This window comes from Ornithodoros turicata, chromosome 7 (genome assembly GCF_037126465.1).
Source record: "Ornithodoros turicata isolate Travis chromosome 7, ASM3712646v1, whole genome shotgun sequence".
Taxonomy (NCBI): domain Eukaryota; kingdom Metazoa; phylum Arthropoda; class Arachnida; order Ixodida; family Argasidae; genus Ornithodoros; species Ornithodoros turicata.
The window spans coordinates 22,374,772-22,396,417 of record NC_088207.1 but is presented as its reverse complement, the minus strand read 5'-3'; the positions used below and the strand labels follow the sequence as shown (position 1 = coordinate 22,396,417).

At 49.1% G+C, this 21,646-nt stretch overlaps 1 protein-coding gene across 3 annotated transcripts; it reads left to right on the top strand.

Annotated features, from left to right (window-relative positions):
- The first annotated feature begins 1,390 nt into the window (after positions 1-1,390).
- Positions 1,391-21,259, top strand: LOC135400338 (uncharacterized). 3 transcript variants are annotated; one of them, XM_064632167.1, is made up of 5 exons: positions 1,391-1,561; positions 3,202-3,229; positions 11,128-11,257; positions 12,615-12,999; positions 20,884-21,259. In XM_064632167.1, the coding sequence occupies exons 1-5, from the start codon at positions 1,511-1,513 to the stop codon at positions 21,199-21,201; spliced, it is 912 nt and encodes a 303-aa protein (XP_064488237.1). In that variant the 5' UTR covers positions 1,391-1,510; the 3' UTR covers positions 21,202-21,259. The 3 variants fall into 3 exon arrangements, with proteins under 3 accessions (XP_064488237.1, XP_064488236.1, XP_064488238.1); XM_064632166.1 differs by having other exon boundaries at positions 11,122-11,257; XM_064632168.1 differs by lacking the exon at positions 11,128-11,257.
- Positions 21,260-21,646: the final 387 nt, after the last annotated feature.

Here is a 21,646-nt window from a genome sequence, read left to right as displayed (position 1 = left end):
ACTATTACATCGGAACTTCGTTATTTTAGTAACCATATTATTAGTTTTCCTGTTTACCTATGCATTCTGAAACCCCCGTTAACAGTGTTTTTTGCGAAGTATCCCAGCGCTGGCCGCTGTTCCATGGAGGCTCTCCCTACTGCTCTCTGCGCCTGCGCGCTCCTTCTGTTCGCGGCCACTTTCGAACGAACAAACTCTCTCTGTGAACCTCAGTGAACAAACAAGTCCCGAAGCTGTCTGGCTGCTTGAAGGTCTGACAATTTTTTTTCAACGGCTCAGCATTTCATTTCAGTTCGCTTATCCGTTTATCCTCAGATGTGGATCGTTGTGTGGATTGCAGGACCGGATTTTATGGTGGATTGTGGTGGATTGTTATGTCGGGCCCAGTGTTATACGCATGCAATGTTGTTGCCGCCGTATGTGTCAGGGGTACGGATTCATTTCGAATACCTAGTAAAGTGTTGCCCGTAATCTTAAATTGTCATTTTCGAATTAATTGCACCGTCGATTGGAATGAAACTTGCGCAGTTTTTGTCCTGGTGGCTTGGACTATCGAATAGCCACACTAAATGACATTTGATCGGTGCTCCTTTACAGTACCTTTAAACACAATTGGACTCAACACGCTTCCCTGTCACACTCAATGAGTCATCGAGACATGCTCTGTATCCCCTTAACGGGCGCGAATGAATTGTTGCCTGCCATGGAGGAAGTACGTAATCCATGACAAAACGCTCTGGAGGGTAGGCCGGCTTGGGTGAGGGGATATGCAGAAAGGAGGCGTGGCTCACGGTCGTTAACGCGTTTAACATCAAGAAATGCAGTCAGCAGTTTGTTCTTACGGGCCTTTACTTCTTCCACCGACGTAATGAAGTCAAGAACAGAGTTGATGGAAGACCTGTGCTGAATCCTGTCATTTCCTGCGTGAAGAAGGACTGCCTCTCGAGCCACCACTAGATTCTGTGGAGGATCGGGTCTTTTACAAAATGTAATTATGCACCCGTTACAATTGCAACAACAATCTCCATCGATAACAGCCCGGTAATGAAGTCAAGAACAGAGTTGATGGAAGACCTGTGCTGAATCCTGTCATTTCCTGCGTGAAGAAGGACTGCCTCTCGAGCCACCACTAGATTCTGTGGAGGATCGGGTCTTTTACAAAATGTAATTATGCACCCGTTACAATTGCAACAACAATCTCCACCGATAACAGCCCGGTGCACATTTTTCCTCCTTATCGCCAAGCTGAATAATTATCAGTTCGACGGATTGTCTACACACATATCGAGCAAACAAAGGAAAATCGTCTTACCGTGGACTTTCTTGATTGTCGCTATGACAATAATTATCTACTGCAGGGGACACAGAAGAATAGAATAAAGACCTCGCATATGATGCTGATCGTTGATAATTTGAGGTTTTGGGTCGTATTTTAACTTGCTCATGCCATGCTAAATACATCTCCGCATTAGACGATCTCGCTTGTCGTTACTGCTCCACTCCCTTGCATATGTACTGCCGCGTAGCTCTATGGGGCATTTTGATGCTCCACCTTTTTCAGGTAAGCCTTACTGCTGGGTTATTAGTGAGTTTCAGTGCCACCAGTGAGTTGCCACTTCATGTTCGGGCACATTGTTGTGGTTCGCAGCAAGGCAAGAGAATGCTGCGTTCATTGTGCACGCGGAGGGCACGCGGCACTTGCGCGTGTTGTGCTGAAGCAGATGCTGTGCGCGGCGGCATACAGAGGCTTAGGCCGCGTATCCACATGCGGTAGAGATGTGCGCAACCGCCTGCCGCAAGCGGACGCGTATGGACGCCGCCCCAGCTATACTGCCTCCGCCCGCGACTCTCCACAGCGCAAGCTTGACAAGATGGCGGACGACAGCGAAGTCGAGCTACTGGTTGTAGTGAACGTTTCCGTTCTCACAGCTGAGCTTTTGTGAAATCAGCATCGCAGACGCAAGAAACGCAGGCTCTGGGTTCAGTCGTTGTGGCGATAGCGCATTCTTTTCTTGTGAACAATGCTTAGCTTTCAACTTCCTGACACTATGACAGTCAATATCTTACACTTTACTTACCTGCACTCCCAAATTTTATTCCAGTGTCGACCCAAAAAAAGTCATTTTAACGCAACGCTCTATAATGTAGGAAGCAGTGACATTTTATTTCCGTCGTCATAAATTCGCCGGCTGAAAAACGTGAGCATCACTGCGACATACCTTCCAGTCAACGACGCCGTCAATGCTCTCCGTGCGGGAGGCCGGAAGAGAACAAGAACGCACGCAACTTCCGGTTACTTCCTGATTGGCGGAGCATGTGCGGATGCCTCTAAAAATCGTGCACTGCGCGATCGCCAAAAAGCGGCAAGCGGAGGTGGCTTTTCCCGCACAGCGGCAAGAGTTTACCGCGCCGCGTTCGCGTTTCCGCGCAGATTCTCCGCATGTGGGTACGTGGCCTTACGCCTATTGGTGCCAGTTTCTCGGAAGCTCAGAAGACGATTCTGCGGAACCCGGTTGAGAACTACTGCACTAGAGCATGCTGCCGCTGACAGGAATTTCTTCTAGCGAAAAGTTACCTGACAGCAGTTCACTATACGATGCTGTTGATGCCTATACGTACCTGACGTATTGCGGATGAGATGCTCTGTCTTCGTAACACGGCAGTAAACTTTCCCGTCCCCAAGCCTTTCCCGTCTCTGCCCAAGAGCCGAAAATGATCCGGCTGTGTGTGTCGTAATCGTGTTCCCTAGTCTCGGGGTTTTTTACATTATGCATCATCTTCACCAGCTCGCTTGCTTCCTAGCCATTTTTTCATTGTCTCTTTCCTTATTCTGATCCCGAGATCGCGGGTTCAAACCCGGCCGAGCAACTTGGTGACAGGGTACAAATTGCTTAGACACGCCGTCTTCCGCGAGGGACGTTAAATACGGGGTGCCGTGTGGTGAGCCTTCATCGCACGTTAAAGAACCCTGAGGTGGGCAAAAGCAATCCACAGAACGACCGCTGTGTCGTCGCTCATGATCTCCGTTGTCTCGCGACGTAAACCCCCAATTATTATTATTAATTATCTTTCCTGATTTACTGTGTATTTTGGCACCAGCGTAACGCTCGTGCATTTTACCCCTTCTGTTACGTTCTATTATGTATATTATGGTCTCACATCCTGACAGCGCTCTCTTGTCTACTTTCATGAGACAATTAGGAGACCACCATCACCGTCGCAGCCATAGGTGAGTACCCGTCGACAGATGGGAAGCCGTGGAGCATTTTTTTTCTATATGAGGCAGAGTGCATGGTGATTTGGCTGACGCGATGTTGAGGCACGCTTGGACAGGACGCCACCATGTACAATTTTTAACGCGTTTTTGTTTAATTTAAACATTACGGGCTGTTCTTTGGTCACGGTACACGAATTGGCTACTTTATATCACTCAATGTGCTCCAGCAACAAGCTCACGTGGCTCTAGTTAGTGCTCTGGCCATGTCACGTCGAGACTGGGAGGTACTCGGGTTCGAATCTCGGTGCCGGCTGTGCTGTCTGGGTTTTCCTCAGAAGCTTATTATTCATCTTTCCGCACTCCACTGTATACTTCAAACTCCCCCCCCCCTCCCTCCCACACGTTCACACTTGCCCACACATCTGGCACGCAGCAACCTCCTCCTCCGCTCGGCGCGCGCTACGGTCTGCACGTCTGTCCGCAAATCGACACCGCCGTTTTTGCTTTGACATGACCCTTCTAATGCTAACGTATTAATAAAGAAAACACATAAAATACCAGCGACTGCAACCAACAGACCTCTCCCTGTTTTTAAACGAATGAACCATCTCCTGTGGCATAGTGGATGATCGCTTTCAACGCAGAGACTGGGAGGTGACACGGGTTTAAATCCTGTCACCAACTGTGCTGTCTTAGGTTTTCCGTGGGTTCTTCGAAGACTCGTCTTTCCAGACGAATGTATGCACAGTTCCCCTGAAGTCGGCCCAGGACGCATACTAACCCCCCACTCCTTCCTGCTGTCCACTCTCCATCTGTCCACTTCTATACGCCGCTCATAGCCACTGTTGCTTCGCGGCGCTAACCCAGAACTTTAAAAAAACAAATGACGTCATAGTGTTCGACAGCGACACCAATATGATAAAGTTGAACTACACTAGAAGCTATAGAGGCGAAAGCGCCCGAAAGCCACGGTCTTGAGGGGATTACGATGGTTCCTAAAGGGGACGCGACCCTCGTTCGTACTTTTCTTTCAATAGGCCTGTTCCACTAAAGTTTCGCTAGGCGACCGCAGCGCCGATCAGGCCCATGTTGTACAGCAGTTCGTTTGTCCTTGTCCCTGTCCTTGTCCCTGACTGCTATACGCTTTATCATTATGCCCTGTTGTATACAGCTGCCGTACTAGAGGATCGTGTGTGTCGTATTTCGCACCGTTCCACTGTACCGCAATAGCATCTCTACAAAAGAAAAGAAAGTCGGGTACACAAAATCATTGCGTTGTAAACTGTTCTAACAGCTTGAAGAATACGAGGGGTCGGATTCCTGCAGTATAAGGACGTGCCGTTTTCCCCGCAAACCATACGAGAGAGGCTGGCGAGAAGCGCGGATGACAGCGGTATATCCCGCTTGGGTTTTCAACTTGGTTTTTCCCGTTGCTGTGGTTTGCTCGTGCATGAACTGTTGCCACTTTTGTTCACGTAGCAGCAAACAGCTTGCATTTTTCAGCTGTGCAGCGTTACAGGTGCACCTGGCGGAACGCACTGTACGAGGGGCTTGTGAAACCTATAACGAATGTTAAGTCATTACGTGGTACGGAACGGACACGTAGCACAACACCTGATTTCTCTTCCTGTAAGGTAACGATTCGGGAACTATGGGTATGGCACAAGAGGGACAAAGCGGGGTAGTTGAGATTATAGGTAAGATCGGAACGCTACGTTGGTGTGTGATTCATTCACTCAAGCAGCACGCTGCCTCTTATCTGTATGCTGTCGCAAGAACTTGTTAAATTTAGCTTGTGCTGCGACGCTTGACGCTATGGGCCATGGGCGTACCGAGAGGAGCGCAAGGGGGCCCCCTCCAGGAATTCCAACAGCGACCAACAGAATTCCAACAGCGGGAACAGCCGCACAGTCCGCAGCCCATTTCCAGGAAAACAGGGGGCGCACGCTTTGCCCCCCCTTGGACAAACTCCTGGCAATGCCCATGCTGTGGACTGAGTCGGAAGCAGTGATTTCCACAGAAATTCACTGCTGGGGGGGGGGGGGGGTGCCGAGCTTTCAAGGGGGGGGGTATGCTTGGTGAAGGTTCCACTTGCGGAATACCTAGCAACCAACGGTGAAAACCTTAGGAAAAGAAAAAGCAGAATACCTCGCTTGATTGAGTTGGGCGCGAATGGTTCTTGATGACCCACATTGAGTTTGCGTGCCCGCACGCATTTTCGCTCGTATATGCGTGCAATATATGCATTGAACAGTCACTTTCAAATTATTTTGGACAAATGCATGGTACGATCATCTGCATGTCTGTGGTCCTACAGCTCAAGTTTGATAGTACAGGATGTAATTCGCTGCGCCGGACTCACTACCATAACGTGTTGGTGGCCAGCTGGTTGGGGTCACCTGAGAAATTTCAGGGGGGGGGGGGTGTTGCAAAAATGCAGGGAGAGTGTACACCCCCCTGGGGGGGGTGTAGGGAAATCCCTGGTCGGAAGTCCGAAACGCCGGAGACGTTTTTATGTGCGCGTGAAAGCACATGCAGTACGAAGAGAGGAGCGCTACACGCTAACGAAATACGGATACGGATTTACAACTTACGAGATTTTTTTTTTTTACCGATCTCGCCCAGTTTTAAGTAAATAATTTGAGGAAATGGTAATGACGTTCAAAGAAACGTTGTAGTTGACGCTGTCTTTCACTTCTGAGATGCGTTACCCCTTAATTAGCGTGACGTCGCTGTCAATTTCCTCTTCTAATCAGTAGACGTGCTTAATTAGCGCCTCTCCTTTCCGTGAATTCGAGTCCCCAAAGATTTACTGAGAGATTTTATTTCCATAAACTTGCAGTACAGACGCAACATGATTCCGAAACGGATCGGTTTGCGCGAGTACGCGACCGAGTTGCGCGCTTTCGGCCATATGTGGAGCTCAATGACATGGTTCGGAGCGCCCCCAAACGTCGTGCAACAGGCCTATAGGAGGCAGCGGCAAGTGCCCATTCGTGGAAGACAGCCCTCCTCTTCCAATTTGTTTCGGTTTCAGTCTGTCTGCCAACGTCAAGATGACGTTTCTCGGAGAGGGTTTATATTTGATACCCCTTCTTGGCATAGACATCACAAGTTTATCATCAGAGCCATACTTTTTCTTTCTGCGCGAGGAATTGGAATGTAACATTGTCGGACCTACATGATTTCCTCCCTCAGGGAACAAGTTGCCTTGACACGGTGTCTTCCGCGAGGGACGTTAAATACGGTGTGCCGTGTGTTGAGATTTCAGCGCGCGTAAAAGAACCGTGAGGTGGACAAAACCGATCAGCAGAGCCACCACTGCGGCGTCGCTCATGATCGCAGTTGTCTCGCGACGTAAACCCACGAATTATTATTATCAAGTATACTATTTATGGCAGGTACTTGGCACTTTGCTTTAAATGCAATTTTACGGTACTTTGCCCATCACTGACACATAGCACACATCCAAAACGCAAAGGCATAACGCAGTTTTAGCAAACCGTTGGTATCGTTATCGTGCCTATCGGAACCAATCCCGGTCGTGTGTGACTCAAAATCTTATCCACTGATTGGTTCCGGTTGATACGGTTCGACGCAAGCAACGTCATCAACTGTTTCTGTTCAGTGCTTCGACTATACCTTATTTTATTCCTTGTTAGCGGAAGCGTTGTTCAGTAGGGGAAGGAGGTTGTTGGAGGCAATGGAGAATAATAACATGTGTCTGCTGAACAACCGCGAGCCCATTTACATGCGATCCCCAACGTCACTTGATGTACTGGACCTCTCGTGGTGCTCAACCGACATAATTCGCCACTTGTCGTGCGCTACGGACGTCGACACTAGAGGTAGCGATCATTTTCCTCTATATATTTCGCACGACAGACTGCCCCTCTCAGCCACTGCTGGACTGATTTCTTTCACAGACTGGAGACGTTTTCGTGCGGGCCCCAGAACATCTGTGCACACCGGTATGTCCCCAGAGGCTCTCTCTCAAGCAATTACCCGCGGTATTCAGGACGCGGTGGTCATGTCTAAAAGTGTAACAGGCCATGTCGGCCATTCCCCAGCAATTAATCACCTTAGAGCATTACGTCGCCGAGCAGAAAGAACGGCTCGTCGGACAGGGCAACTTACGGACATTGTGGAATACCGCCGGATGAAAGCTAAAGTAACACGAGAACTTAAGAACGAGGACAGGAAGCGTTGGCGTAAGTTTTGCCACCACCTTTCACCGTTTGATCCGGCCACGAAGATCTGGCGGACAATCCGATCTCTGAAGGAGGCGCCCCCTCAAAAGAATCCTCTCGCGGCCTTGGCTATCGTTCAGCGTGTAGACGAAAACACGCTTGCGACGGCCTTCTGTGTGGTACTAACGACTCCGGCGGCTGCCTCGACCACGCCCCTACACCGCAGATTTGTCCACAGTTTGACGGCTGAACTTCACCAAGACTGGCCCCGTCCCCCGGAAGTTATGGACCGCGACTTCACACTAATCGAGCTAAAGGCAGCGTTGAAGCTTGTGAACGCCGCCTCGTCCCCTGGGCCCGATAAAATCACCTATGCCGCCCTACGAAACCTTGACGGGCGGTCACTCCAAGCTCTCCTTCATGTCTATAATACGTCTTGGCAACAAGGATCTTTACCACATACATGGAAGGAGGCATTGGTTGTTCCCATCCTGAAACCAGGCAAGCCCCCAAATGCCCTATCCTCCTTTCGCCCGGTGAGCCTGACAAGCTGTATGGGGAAACTGTTGGAGAGAATGGTTTTGCATCGCCTCGACTGGTGGCTTGAAAAACAACGTGCGTTCCCTCACGAAATGGCTGGATTTCGTCGCCACCGGAGCTCCTTGGATCCAGTTCTCGACCTAGTCTCTACAGTTCAACATGCTCGAGCCCATCGACGGATCGTCCGATCGGTCTTCCTCGACATCAAGCGCGCATATGATACCGTCTCGCATATTTGTGTGCTGCACGCCTTGCGCTCGTTTGGAGTATCCGGTCGGCTCTTCATCTGGCTCCAAGACTTCCTTACGGACCGAACTGTCGCTTTCCGTACGTCCCAAGGCCAAAGCCCTCAGCATCCTGTTCCTCAAGGAGTTCCCCAAGGAAGCATTCTCAGCCCGACACTCTTTAACGTGGTGATGGCCGGCCTACAATCAGTAATTCCTCACAAAGTGTCGTTCTCCGTGTATGCATATGACGTCGCCCTTTGGACAGTAGGAAAATCACGCCCGGCTCTCCAGCGCCGCCTGCAGCTCGCTTTAAACAATATCCATACGTACCTCACGCACCTCGGGATGGACCTTTCACCCGAAAAGTGTGTCGAGCTCCCTTTCACGCGTAAAGCTATGGCCAATTTCCCTATTTGGCTTGGTTTAAAGAAGCTTGAACCGGTACGCTTTCACCGCTTCCTTGGCGTGGTAATCGACTCGGACTTGCGCTGGGCTCGGCACATTAAACACCTTGAAACTAAAGTGCAGCGATGGCTCCCCGCAATTCAACATCTTTCTGGCTCAGGATGGGGCTGTGATCAGCGTTCCCTGCTCGCGGTTCACGCGGCATGGGTGAGGGCAACTGTGCTTTACAGCCTTCCTATTCTGCACAGGATATCAACAACTTCATTAAATACACTTCGGTCCCTGTTTGCTCGAAGCCTTCGTCGATGCCTCGGAGTTCCAAGAATGGCTGAAACACGGCAAGTACTGGCTGAAGCTGGTGAGCTCCCGATTGAAGTTCTCCGTGAACGGGAAACGGCTCGGCACTACCTCCGTTTGCGTGCTCACATTCCCCGCCATCCGCTACTTAGAAAAATTCGATACCGCCCTGAAAGCGACTTCTATCGAGTAGCGCAGAGGACACGCCAGACTCTCACTGGCTTCATAACTAAGGACACTATACCGCCGGAAGCCCCCTGGTCTCTACCGGTACCGCCCACTTTTGTACGCCTCCCAAACCTTCTGGAAAGAAGAGATCAGGTCCCCCCTCAAGTCCTCCGAGCCCATTTTCATGCTCTGGTAGACGAGAAGTTTTCTACGTTTACGGCAGCATATACTGACGGCGCATCCCAAAACAACAAGTCCGCCTCAGCATTCGTCATTCCATCCGAAGGCGTCGTGCACGGAAGACGCCTTTCACATCCAACCTCCTCCACAGCTGCGGAACTCTATGCCATCCTTTTCTTTCTACAACACATCGCTGATTTTACACCCCGGGAATGGGCAGTCTTTACAGACTCCAAATCTGCACTTCAAGCAATTGAAAATTCCGGCATACGAGGCCCATCCGCACCCCTAGTCACAGACGTGTTAATGGCTTACCACACTATCTACGCCGCAGGCCACAGGCTAGTTCTCCAGTGGGTTCCAGCCCATTGTGGTGTCGTGGGGAACGAGCAGGCCGACCGCGCCGCAGAAGCAGCACTCTCGTATCGGAAACGGACCCGTATTGTTCTGCTGAGAGGAGACCGCCGTTCAATTCTGCGACGCCTAGTGACACCCCTGGCTTCCCGACAGTGGACAACCGACATTCTTCCCCCCTCTATGTTGAACAGAGTTGATCCCACGCTCGCTTTCCGCATGCCACGAAACACCTCTCGTCAAGATGCTGCATTAATCCACCGAATGCGCCTCGATGTGGCCTTTACAGCTCAGTGGCGTTACCGCTTGAGACAAGTTGACTCTCCCACCTGCTGCCACTGTGGTGCTCTTGAGGATCTGGAGCATATTCTTCTTCATTGCCCTCACTACGAACCTTCTCGAACCACACTCTCCGAGTCTCTTCGTCAGCTGGACTCTCGCCCCTTCTCCCTATCGAAATTGCTTGGTCCCTGGCCCAATCCAGCCCAGCAACGCTCTGCGCTCAAAGCTCTTGTGACATTTCTGGACACCATCGGACTTCGATCGTTATTGTGAAGGGGCTCGTTATTTTATTCCCCCCATTCCATCCAGCAATGGAGTAGAGTATCGCCTGTGGCGATGAAACTCTCCACTCTCCAAGGTCGCAAATAAAGTTGTTGTTGTTCCTTGTTAGCGCCGCGAAGCAACTGTAGCTATGAGCCACGTACAGACATGGACATATGGAGTGGACAGCAGGAAGGAGGGGGGACAGGGGGTTAATATGCGTCCTGGGCGGACTTCAAGGGGAACTGTACCGACGTTTGTCTGGAAAATCTGCCGGAAAACCCAGGGAAAACCCCAGACAGTACAGCCTGTGCGGGGTTCGAACCCGCCTCACCTCCCAGTCTCGGCGTGGAAAGCGGCCACCCTATCCTCTATGCCACTAGAGCTAGTCGAGTAATACTTGAATTTATGGTATGGGAAATGCGACGTGCCTGGTGTGCCAACATAACGCAGAGCGTTGACGGTTCCGCGCACTCTTTATGTCTTGCACATGCTCAGGACCACCAATGATATGCCTTATGTACGCAAAGGCGATAGTGTACGGTGCGCTAAAGCTCACTAATAGTGGATGTTCCGTTCGTTGAATAAAACTTACCATATTTTATGGAAGCGGCGATGTGCTTCTACGCGCATCCTTCAGGGCCTGACGTGTTTTAATGAGGCATTTGGCCCACATTAAAAACCCACATTAAAGGAGCTCTGAAAGGGATCATAAAGGCTGTAAAACCAGTACGACCTGGTGCTCGCAGTATATACCCGCTACATTCGCTGCAGTTATGCAATATATGTCGCAGCAGAAGCAAGAATACCGCGAACAAAAGGACACAAATGACTGACAGCGCCTCAAAAAAATTTATCGGAGCATCACGACACCTTCATAGAAAAGTAACCTAACCGTAGAAAAAGAGAGCTAAGTACTCCTCATATGATTGCAAAAACACTTGCCTTTCCAACTGCTTACTAATCAGACTATTTCCTCCCTGCCTCTTTCCTCGTGGAGGTGCAGGCGAGCAACAGCTTAACATTGAGGCACTGATCAGTGATTTCGTCGGAGCTGCTGCAGATCGCCGCAGAGTGCTGTGGTGGGACATTACTGCTCAGCAACCTGTCCTCAAGAATAACCCGCATTTCCGAAAGTGCGTACTTCATTTTACACAAACGCATGATGGCTTACACATTTGGTGTTGCGATGTTTATTTGTGATTTTGTGTTAGCGCCGCGAAGCAACTGTGGCTATGAACGGCGCACAGACGTGAACAGATGGAGAGAGGACAGCAGGAAGGAGTGGGGGACAGAGGGTTAATATGCGTCCTGGACTGACCTCAAGGGGAATTGTGCAGACATTCGTCCGGAAAGTCAGGCGGAAAACCCAGGGAAAACCTCAGACAGAACAGCCGGTGGTAGGATACCAACCCACCACCTCCGAATCATCAGCACGACCTTGGCTACCACGAACGAGCGGACGCTGTAACGCGCTTGACCATGCCCCTGGTTGTGTCTATGCATTCGATGCTTGTGTATCTAACTATGGGATTAAGGACAGCTGCGAACGACCTCATTTGGCCAGACGGGAAAGAGGTCTACCTCAGGTCGTGCTGGGCTCGAATCCTAGTACCGACTGCGCTGTCTGCTGTTTTTCCTGTGTTTTCCAGAATACTTTCCAGACGAATGTCGGCACAATTCCCCATGAAGTCGACGGAGGGCGCACACTGACCCCTGCGGTTTGGGCCATTAATGGGGTCCGCGGCCAGGCGGATGTCCTGTGGGAAAGGGCGTATAACCACCGGACGATTAATTACCCAAAAATTAACTTTTTATGTAGATGTTTCCGCGAAATTGCGAGACAGCAGAATTCGAGGCGACCATTATTTGAGTCGAGGCTCTTTCTCCATAATCATGAAACGAGGAGCGCGTACTTGGATGCGTATAAATCGCCAAACCGCGAAGCGACACCACAGCTACGCACTCCTCGAGCGCACAACACTTCCGCTTATCTGGCCCGGAGACCGGTCAACCTGGCCAGCACATCAGCGTTTCAAGTATTCACACATACGTATACTCCGGCTTGACGTAACGGAAGAAAACATAATTTAATGTGACATTTCGACGGCTTTTCCGGCATCGACATCGAAATAACGACACACATTTCTTCTTTTGATGATGCCCGGATAAGCATCGAAACGTCAATGGTAAATTTTGTTTTCTTCTGTTAGGTCAAGCCAGTGTGTGTGTGTATGGGGATACTCATGACGTCTTCTGACTTTTGGTCCGTCTTCGGGTCAGCCTTTATTCCAATCAGCTCGATCGCTACAAAACACATGGCCCTCCGACGCGAACGGCCTTCCCCTCATTTAACGCTCGAGAAGTGCGTAGTTCTAATATGGCCCATATCAGATACTGAAAATGGTATAACTGTTAAGGGGGCACTTATCAGAATACAGCTGACGAATGCGTAATACGCAGCGGTCAAAAAAGCTTCACTTCTGATCACAGCCGAAAGGTGACGATATCGACGGGTCCCATCATTTACGGCAACGAAACGAGCGTCTCCGTGAGAGCCCCGCATGTGTACGAGCACTGGGTACACAACGACCGCTACAACGAGTCGCATACGAGTGTGGTGAAGAAGACCATCACCCAATCACACAGCTACACCTGGAACCTGGTGGACTCCTACTCCTTAAGGCATGCAGTGAAAGTGACAGCGGGACTCCCAGACGCCATCAGTGTCGAGTCTACGACGACAACTTCCTTTAATCTAACTCGTGGCTCACAGGACACGAAAACGGACATTTCACAGGTAGAGGTCACGGAGACCGTCACCGTAAAGCCGAGAACTTCAACGAAGCTGACATGGACTGTCAGCAACATCGCCAAGGTGAGATAGTGACGTCGTATCCAGGTTACCGAAGATAATCGTTTCCGATTCTGTTTCCGCTGCCTAATAGCGAATTCGGGTGGTCATTTCACGGCAACATGGCATGGGCAACACGGCCTAGCGCTCGGAAATCGCTAGTCTTCGGGATCCATCGTCTGCTAACCCATGTGAACTTCGACGTATGGGCCAATGAGGACCCTCGCCACCCTGGCGATGCGGTTGTGACGACAACGGATATAGTTGGTCAATCTGCTGCCCGGTCGCTCCGAGGCCGGGCAGGAAAAGTGCTATAGCTCGCAAATTCCTGGCGCTCACAAAGTACCACGCGAACATGCGATATCTGGCAAAACTGGCGAGAACAGGATGGATCCTTAAAAAAAAAGTTGCAACGAAATGACCACCCGAATTCGCCATAAGACAATCGACTTTTTGTTTCTGTTTCCGCTTACGGTTTCCGGTAGCGGTTTCCATTTCCGTTACTGTAGCAGAATTGCGTTTCTGTTTCTGTTCCCGAGTTATTTTCGATTGCCGGTTTCGGTTTCCGTTACATTGAGATCGTTCTCGGCATTACGGTGTTCACTCTATCGGGCCCCGGATCTTATAGCAGCACGGTGTAAACAGAGGGACACTTCTATTGAACAGAAAAACGGAAGGCTTTAATGACAACTGAAGACGTCAGGGATCTAACACCCTAACTCAAAAATTAAATTTAAAAAGAGGGAGAAGGAGTATTACGTTAGGTGAATTCGGTTACCCTATACGTAAGGGATATCATTGACTTACATCTAACATTAGCGAATTTTAGTACATCGGGAGAACCTTACGAAAACAGTACGATAAAAGAAGTTACGAATCCAAGCTTAGCAACGTCGGATCAACGTTGTTGCCGATGCTAGGGCCTGTTTCGCCCTGTCGAAGGCTTGAATGGTGATTGGAGACCACGCAAGACCCACAGAGCCTGTTTGGCATGGTAGACGCGAAAGGAGCATCATCTCCATTGAATCCTGGAATCAAGAATCAAAGCGTGCACAACAGTAACAAAGCAGGGAGAGACCTTGAACATAATTTTTTTTTTCGATTCCCTGTTAGGGCCGCGAAGCAACTGCGGCTATGAACGGCGTACAGATGTGAACAGATGGAGAGAGGACAGCAGGGAGGAGTGGGGAACAGAGGGGGTTGGTATGCGTCCTGGGCCGACTTCAGGGGGAACTGTGCCGATATTCGTCTGGAAAGTCTTCGGAAAACCCAGGGAAAACCTCAGACAGCACAGCCGTTGGTAGGATTCGAACCAACCACCTCCCAGTCTCCAGCACGACATTGGCTACCATCCAACGAGCGGGAGGAACAAAAATACTGACAATTAGAAAGGCCCATGGAAGTGACATTTAACGTGGCTCGAAACCATGCCTCATCTGTCAAGTTGTCCCTCAGGAGTCACAACATAAAATATTTTCCCTCGGCGGTGTATTATAGCTGCACAATCGAATTCACAAAAAACAGTTGGAGAAAGCGACCGCGGACAGCCGACATGATCCTCGTGTGACGTAGAAAAGGCCTCGTGCCTTTCTTTCTTTTTTTTTTTCTCGGTCCACACGCCGCTTATACGTGCTTGATCTGTGCCGGTGTACGTCACTGGTCACGTGCCGAGGACCATGTTATGTCACGAGGTTCCCTCGTTCTGCTTTTTACGAGGAGGAAATCTTTGAAAGGTGTGCGGAACCAGGTCCCCCAAACTCACCTCGGAAAAGCGTGCAACGAAGAAGGCCGCCACTAGATACCCCACTGTTGCCGTTCCGGATCACTTCAGCGCGCTAAGTTTAGCGGCAAAATGTTTTTGTTGTTTCTGCGAATGAATCTAGTCTTTATATGTCCAAATAAAACGCGTATAACAACTTTCTCTGTCGTGTTGCACCTTTTGGTCCGTTTTTAAACGTGTTGAGCGATCGGAAGGATCTAGTGCACGGCTGCGTGCATCACATAGCGTACCTGTCGTACCAGGCGCCGCAGGCGCTGCAGTCGTCCATTTCTCCTTCGGTGACTTGGCCTGGCTTGGATTGTGCTTCAACTGGATCTTTAGCGCGCTACAATCCACGCAAGCCAACGTCTGGTAACAATGGGGTATCTAAGGGCGGCCTCCGGCATTGCACGCATCGGGATAGGAACAAATACATGGGGAAATGGCGACCTTGGGGGACCTGTGCGGAACAGAGGCCTCGCGCGTGCTCTGTAGGTCACCTACGCTCATCGTTCTTTCGCAGGATTTTATTCGTTGCGGAACACGCCCCAGCGAAAGAAAAATATTTTCAGGTCACCTCAGTGCTCTTCCATGCAGTAGGCTCTCAAGCTTCTCCGGTATATATCGACCCGTCGATGGATTTCGTTGCCACACACCACTGCTCGCGTCAAGAAGCGTCCATTCTACACCGACTACGGCTTAATGCCGCCTGGACACCTCTACTTATCTGTAAAATGGGGTCTTCTCCAGTCGCCCAAATGCCCCACTTGCGCTGTTGAAGCTGATATTCCACACCTTCTCCTCGACTGTCACAGATTCGACACCCCTCGAGCCACGCTGAGACGACGCCTACTCGAGCTGCGGTGCACGGACTTTTCTCTGGCCACTCTGCTCGGCCCAGTACGAAATCACACACGGCGGTCTGTGACGAAAGCAGTTCTGACTTTCTTGAGCGATTCAGGTCTTATGAACAGCCTGTGAACTCCAGTCGTGCAATCGCATTCTTCACTGCCCCACTCTCACCCTCAACGCATTAACCTCATGCTTTCCTTTTAAAGTCATCTTCTGCGATCCATCTCATCATTCTTTCGCCGTTTGTTAGTCTTTTTTTTTTTGTTGTCATCTTTGTCTTTAATCTACCTCATCTTTCTTTCGTCTTTTGTTAGTTTATCCTTTATTTCCTGATTCCTTTTCTTTTCTTTTTATTTATTTCTTAATTTTCTTTCTTTATTTCTTATTCCTTCTTATTTCTTTCTTCCTTTCTTTAATTCTTTTCTTTTTACTTATTTCGTATTTTTAAATTTTCTGTCTTTCGTTATTTATTATTTCTTTCTTTCCGGAATAGCAAGCCGACGTCCCGTTTGGCTGACCTTTCCCCCAATTTTTTTTTCTTTTCGTCTAATAAATATATGCCCCCCCCCCCTCCCCTCTCAAGCTTCAAAGATATAACGCGTGCGCTAGCCGTGCTCGAGCAGATAACTCAATCTAAAACACACCGTAGGAAAAAATACCTACACTGTCCGCTGGTGGCAGGACAGCACTTTAATACAATACCCCCGTAAAGGGAGACTTCGCAAGGATTCGAAAAATATTAGGTGAGCAACATACCGAACACGAACCACCCCCTCGATACCGAATACAACATTCGCATTCATTTTGCGCGAGGAATTTATTCGTTAATGATGACAATAGCAAACCGAAATCAAAATGCGAAGAGCAGAAAACAGAGCTGCATGCTACGGCGGTTCGTCCGGAGGAGCATTCAGTGACGTCACTCAGCATTGTCGTCTCAGCATTCTTTCTCCCTTGCCGGATGTCGGATGATATCAGCAGTCAGCATAGATATCAGATGATTTCAGCGTCCTCTCGCTTCACAGAGGCCCCCCGAAACGCTCCCTTCGTAACAATTCGTTCGAGTAAAATCTGCGCAGTTTTGGACCGCGGTATTTCGTACAGATATTCTTGACATCCCAAAGATTACAGACATACCACAACCTTTGTGATGATTTTGTTGCGGAGTCCCACTTTAACGGACTGGATTCTGATACCATGTTCATGTGTTTCGTTACACCCGAACGTACACAATGTCCAAGAGCTCTCTTTCCATTCAGCCTCTGTGAAAATCCAAGTTTATCCTCTTCAATTATTTCTCCCAACGAGAAGTATCTAAGGTGAATGTGCCTGCTACTCTCTGATGTGACTTGGTTTTTAGTTAGTGGAATTGCTCCTTGGTTGCCAACGAACAAACCCTTCGGTTCCTTTACGAGTTCATCGGTAAAATGCTGAAACCACACCGCTTCCTGTGCGGCGTGATACATGGCCAGGTATTCAGCTTCAACTGTTGACAGCACAGGTGTTCCTGCTTTTTACTGTTCCAAGAAGATATAGCAGCGCCAGCTAACGTGATCACGTATCCACTGAACAACTTTCTGTATATTTTTCGGCTGCCCTGTCTGCGCGTCGCAAAAGGCTTTAAGTTGCTTGCTTGCTTGCTTTTCAGTTGGAAATTCATTGAACTGGCTCATGTATGTTGTGGCAAAAGCAAATATGGTCTGGTTCCTCCGGCAAAGTACACCAATACTCCACTTACTCCTCTGTATTTGTGTTCCAGGTCTCCCCCTGCTTTGTTACTGTTGTCCGTCCTTTGATACTTGCTTCAAGGATACAATGGGGATTATGTTCCTTTCACATATGCCATGCAAAACGTCTCCAGGACCTCCTGGGCTGACGTCTCCTGGCCATAATCCTGGCTGTTACCGTGGTACAGAGGGCATCCCAATGAAGGCTACTGAGGGATGCTCGTATCTTTTATGCTGTGGATTGTCCCCTTCCACTACCCAAATTTCCGAGCAAAAGGATTAGTACGCCCCCTCCCTCTCCTGTATCACCATCATCTCTCCCCTCCCTCTTTCACGCTTCCCTCTTCTCCCTCCTCTGGGTGCACCGAACCGCCACTTCGCAGCAGGCTGACCGCACCCCCATCACTCCCCCCTCGCCCCAAGCGACAGCTTCCCATCCTTGTTCCTTTACAACTGTATGGAAAGGATGCGGCTTGCTTCCCCCAAATCCTTTGTGTCAAACTCTTGAAATATCCGTCGCGAGAACTTAACGATTTCGCTTTCATATTCTGACATGACGCAGATTATCAACGCAGACTCCTACGATGAGATTTTTATCTTGGCTGACATGAGCAGTTGAGTTTCCTTTGGATCTCTTCTTCCCTTCTGACTTGAGGAATGTATCCAAGGTGAAATTCCGATCCCTTCCTGACAAATGCAGTGCATACTGACTTTTCTTTAGAAGGCAGTGTTTGTCGTTACTCCCTTGCGTAAAAGGCTGGGGTTGTTCCATGTAAGCAGTCTCGTTTAGGGTCCCGTTCAAGTACGCTGCTGTGATATCGAACTTGCGAATCTTCCAGTACCTTTCTACAGCTATGAAGAACAGCGTTCTGATCGACTTGAGCCTCACAACAGGTGAAAACGCCCATTTGAAATCTATCCCTTCCAATTGTCAATATCCATGCTCTACTGAACGTGCCTTGTAGCGCACCAGGTTACCATTTGCGTTGTATTTCTTACGAAATGCTCACTTGCATTTCACCACTTCTCTGTCTTTCGGTCGCGCCACGAGCTCCCACGTTCTGAAAGCTTTGAGATTGGCCAGCTGTATAGCTGCTTTCCATTCTTGTTTATCGAGAGCTGAGAGACCTTCACTTAAACGTCCATTCGGTTTGTTGGTAAGATAACAATTTATTTTGAGGTGATGAATGAGGAGTTTCATAGCCAGAGGCGATACTCTAACCCAAGCTCCTCTGTGTATGTTGTCTTTTTTTCGCGCTTTTAGTGAAATGGGAGAGAGCTCATCCAGAATGTCTGGATCATTCGAGTTGATTTGTTTAACTATGCGGCAGCCTTGGCTGACGTTTGCATGTAGTTTCTTGTTCTAGCCTCTCTGAACGTCTTAAAGGAGCACTAAAATGCAAAAAAAAAAAGTTCACTTCAAATTACGTTACACGCTATGTTAATTTCGTACTTGTTATCACAATCCCAAACGTTCATTCCGTTACAGAGCTATAATCGAAATTATACCGGACTCTTTCTTGCTTCGGCGCTAAGCAGTGAACATCGTTTCAGCTCGTGCATCGGTGTTTTTAGTCCATGCTGCACGTGCACGCGCGGGCAACGCCATGGAGCAGTCCCGGTGAAAAACATAGTGCGCGTTGCGAAGCGGACTGGCGTCGCTGTCATAAGGACGTGATGATAAATGTTGTCAGTGGAACATTCGCGAGAATTGGTGTGGGCTACAATTCAGTGACTCGGTATTAAAAAAATGAAGCAGTGCGCGTCATGCCGCGCATATACAGAACACTACGATCGGACTAGTTCCAAGTCTACACGCTCACGTTAAGTGTGCGCGCGCTACTCCTGCTACTATTCGTTGCCGCCAAAGACGGATCTGTTTTCATGCGTGTTTGTTCTAAACGGTAGCTGTGTGTGAACCACGACCTACTAGATTATAACGACCATGTCAGGCGCGCCCCTTCCATGCGCCGCATTTTCGGAAGGCAGCGGTGGCGCTTCTGATCGTCCCAGTTATTGCTTCCTCAACTTCTACAATACTTTGTACTTCAGCTTACCTTAGTATTTCTGTACAAGCGGTGGACTTCCACAGATGTTTCATTCTGAGGTTGATTATCATCATCATTCTACGCGTTTTCATAGGAGCTATCGCTGTCGTCTGCTACGGTAGTCGTACATACGCTTCTGCGAGTTCAGAATTCAAATTTCCATCGTCCAATCGTGGCGCCAGTCCGCCAAGGCGCGTCAGTAGCGCCCCTGGCGGATCGTGCGGACAGGCTCCTCATAGGGTTTGCGAATTGTGACGTGGTCGTTATAATCTAGTAGGTCGTGGTGTGAACTAATTTTGCTTGCATTACACGAATTGAAACATAGACTTTCATTTGAGAGCAAGTTGTTTTTGCACTTTAGTGCCCTTTTAATGTGTGAGCACGATTATATGTCGTGCTGGACAGCTGCCGGATACTTGCTTCGTATTCAGCCTCGGGTAGCGGATCATCTTCTTCTGTGCCATCCTGCTCGTCAATGGGATTGCTGTCCTGCTGACCAATATTGTGCGACTCACTTAAGCTATCGGATAAGAAACTCTTACTAACTGCACCAAGTTGCCGACACCGCCAACGAAAGCTGATGTTCTCATCAGCTTTCGGTCGTGCTGGTTTCAGCTCTGCACTTTCTTCCTTTGTAATAGCTCCGCTGTTGCCACAAAAGGTTCGGGTAGCCTTAATTTAAGTCTCTAACCACTGTGTGAACAAACAGAGCTAAGGTGTAATGTGGCAGAGGGGACTTACGGACAGCCTTTTACCGTAGTGGGTAGCAGGGGCGGCACCGCACCCTCACTTTGAGGTCGTGGCGGTTGTTTTCACGAAGCGTGTATAGTGGGGGAGAGTAGAATGGGCGATTCAATGTCTAAACTAATGTGTGTGTGGGGGGGGGGGGGGGGCGATCGCCCAATCGCCCCCACCCCTTGGATCCGCACACTGGTGGGAAGTCAAGGGCAACGTTCCAGGAAATGTTGGCACAAAAGTGTTATTACTTCATTAATATTTTTCACTCGCATTCCCGTCCATCTGATGTAGCGCTTATCGAGAGGCCTGTCCAAAAGTATTCGATTCATTGACTCATGTATACATAACTACCCTGACTACAATAAGTGCATACAACTCTACTGCTGGCATGATAGTGCATTTGAAGAGAACGAGGTGTAGGTTTCGAATGGACAGTTCGGCACACATTCAACATCCTCACCGACCATAACTAGCGAACATATAATCACATTTAGCTAAGGTTTAACCCTGGCGAATCTGCCTTGGTGGATGGAGGCCAGACAGGGAGGAAGAAGAAAAAGTTTGGCTGGATGCCGACCATAGCGTAGTGATCATGTTGAAGAAGGTTCATAAGTGTAACAAAGAAGCAACGTGCTTCTTTTCTTAATTGGTTCATTGATTGAAAAAATACCTGTTTGCTCATTTGTAGTTCAAGCCATCCCTATTAATGACTTGATCTTTGAGGTCCATATGACTTGAAACTTGTGGTACTCCCGGTGATTTTACTTCTCTACGTCTGATGCAGGACATACCATGGTCCATGAACGTAACCTTGAATGGATGGATCGCAGTGTGGTACTACAAAAAGGTCTCAGGACATTACCTCTGGTTCTACCCCATTGACTTTCTCTCTGCGGAAGGACTACACCGCATTCAAGGAGGAGGCATCCAGTTCACCGCCAATGGAACATTCACGGGCGTTAACTCCGAGATGTCTTCACTGAGGGTGGAAGAGCACGACCTTCGAACGTACACTTCAAAGCCATTAAGTGTCACGTACCGACCAGTGAACGTGACACGAATTACTGTAGTTGGAAATAAACAATACAAAAAGTACAGATGAAGAACAAAGCTGTTGCATTCGGCGAACACTGAAATAAAGCACATACGGAAAAACTTGAGGCTATGGTTCCACCTCATTCTCTTCGAAGCTCCCATGTTCGTACCGGAGGGGTGCCTGTTACTGTTGCTAAGCATTAACAGGTCAATGTAGACCTGAACATACGGTAAAGTGGGGCTACTTGAAGACTTGGGCAAGTTGAGGACAGTTTGGGTTTTTCGCGTGGCATTTTCTTAGCAATGCTTTTTTCTCGTCTGTGACACCAGGGTGAGCACAGTCGTTGTCTGGGCTTTGAAGTAACGTGTTGACATTCTGCACGTGACTTTTTAGAAAGACGTGAGACGCTGTTTTGCAGATGTGGTCGGGATAAGAGGGGCCTTTTTTTGTCCCATCTGTAACTTTCGCGAGCATTGACTTCCAGTTTGCTCACTTCTGCTCCTCGGCTAAT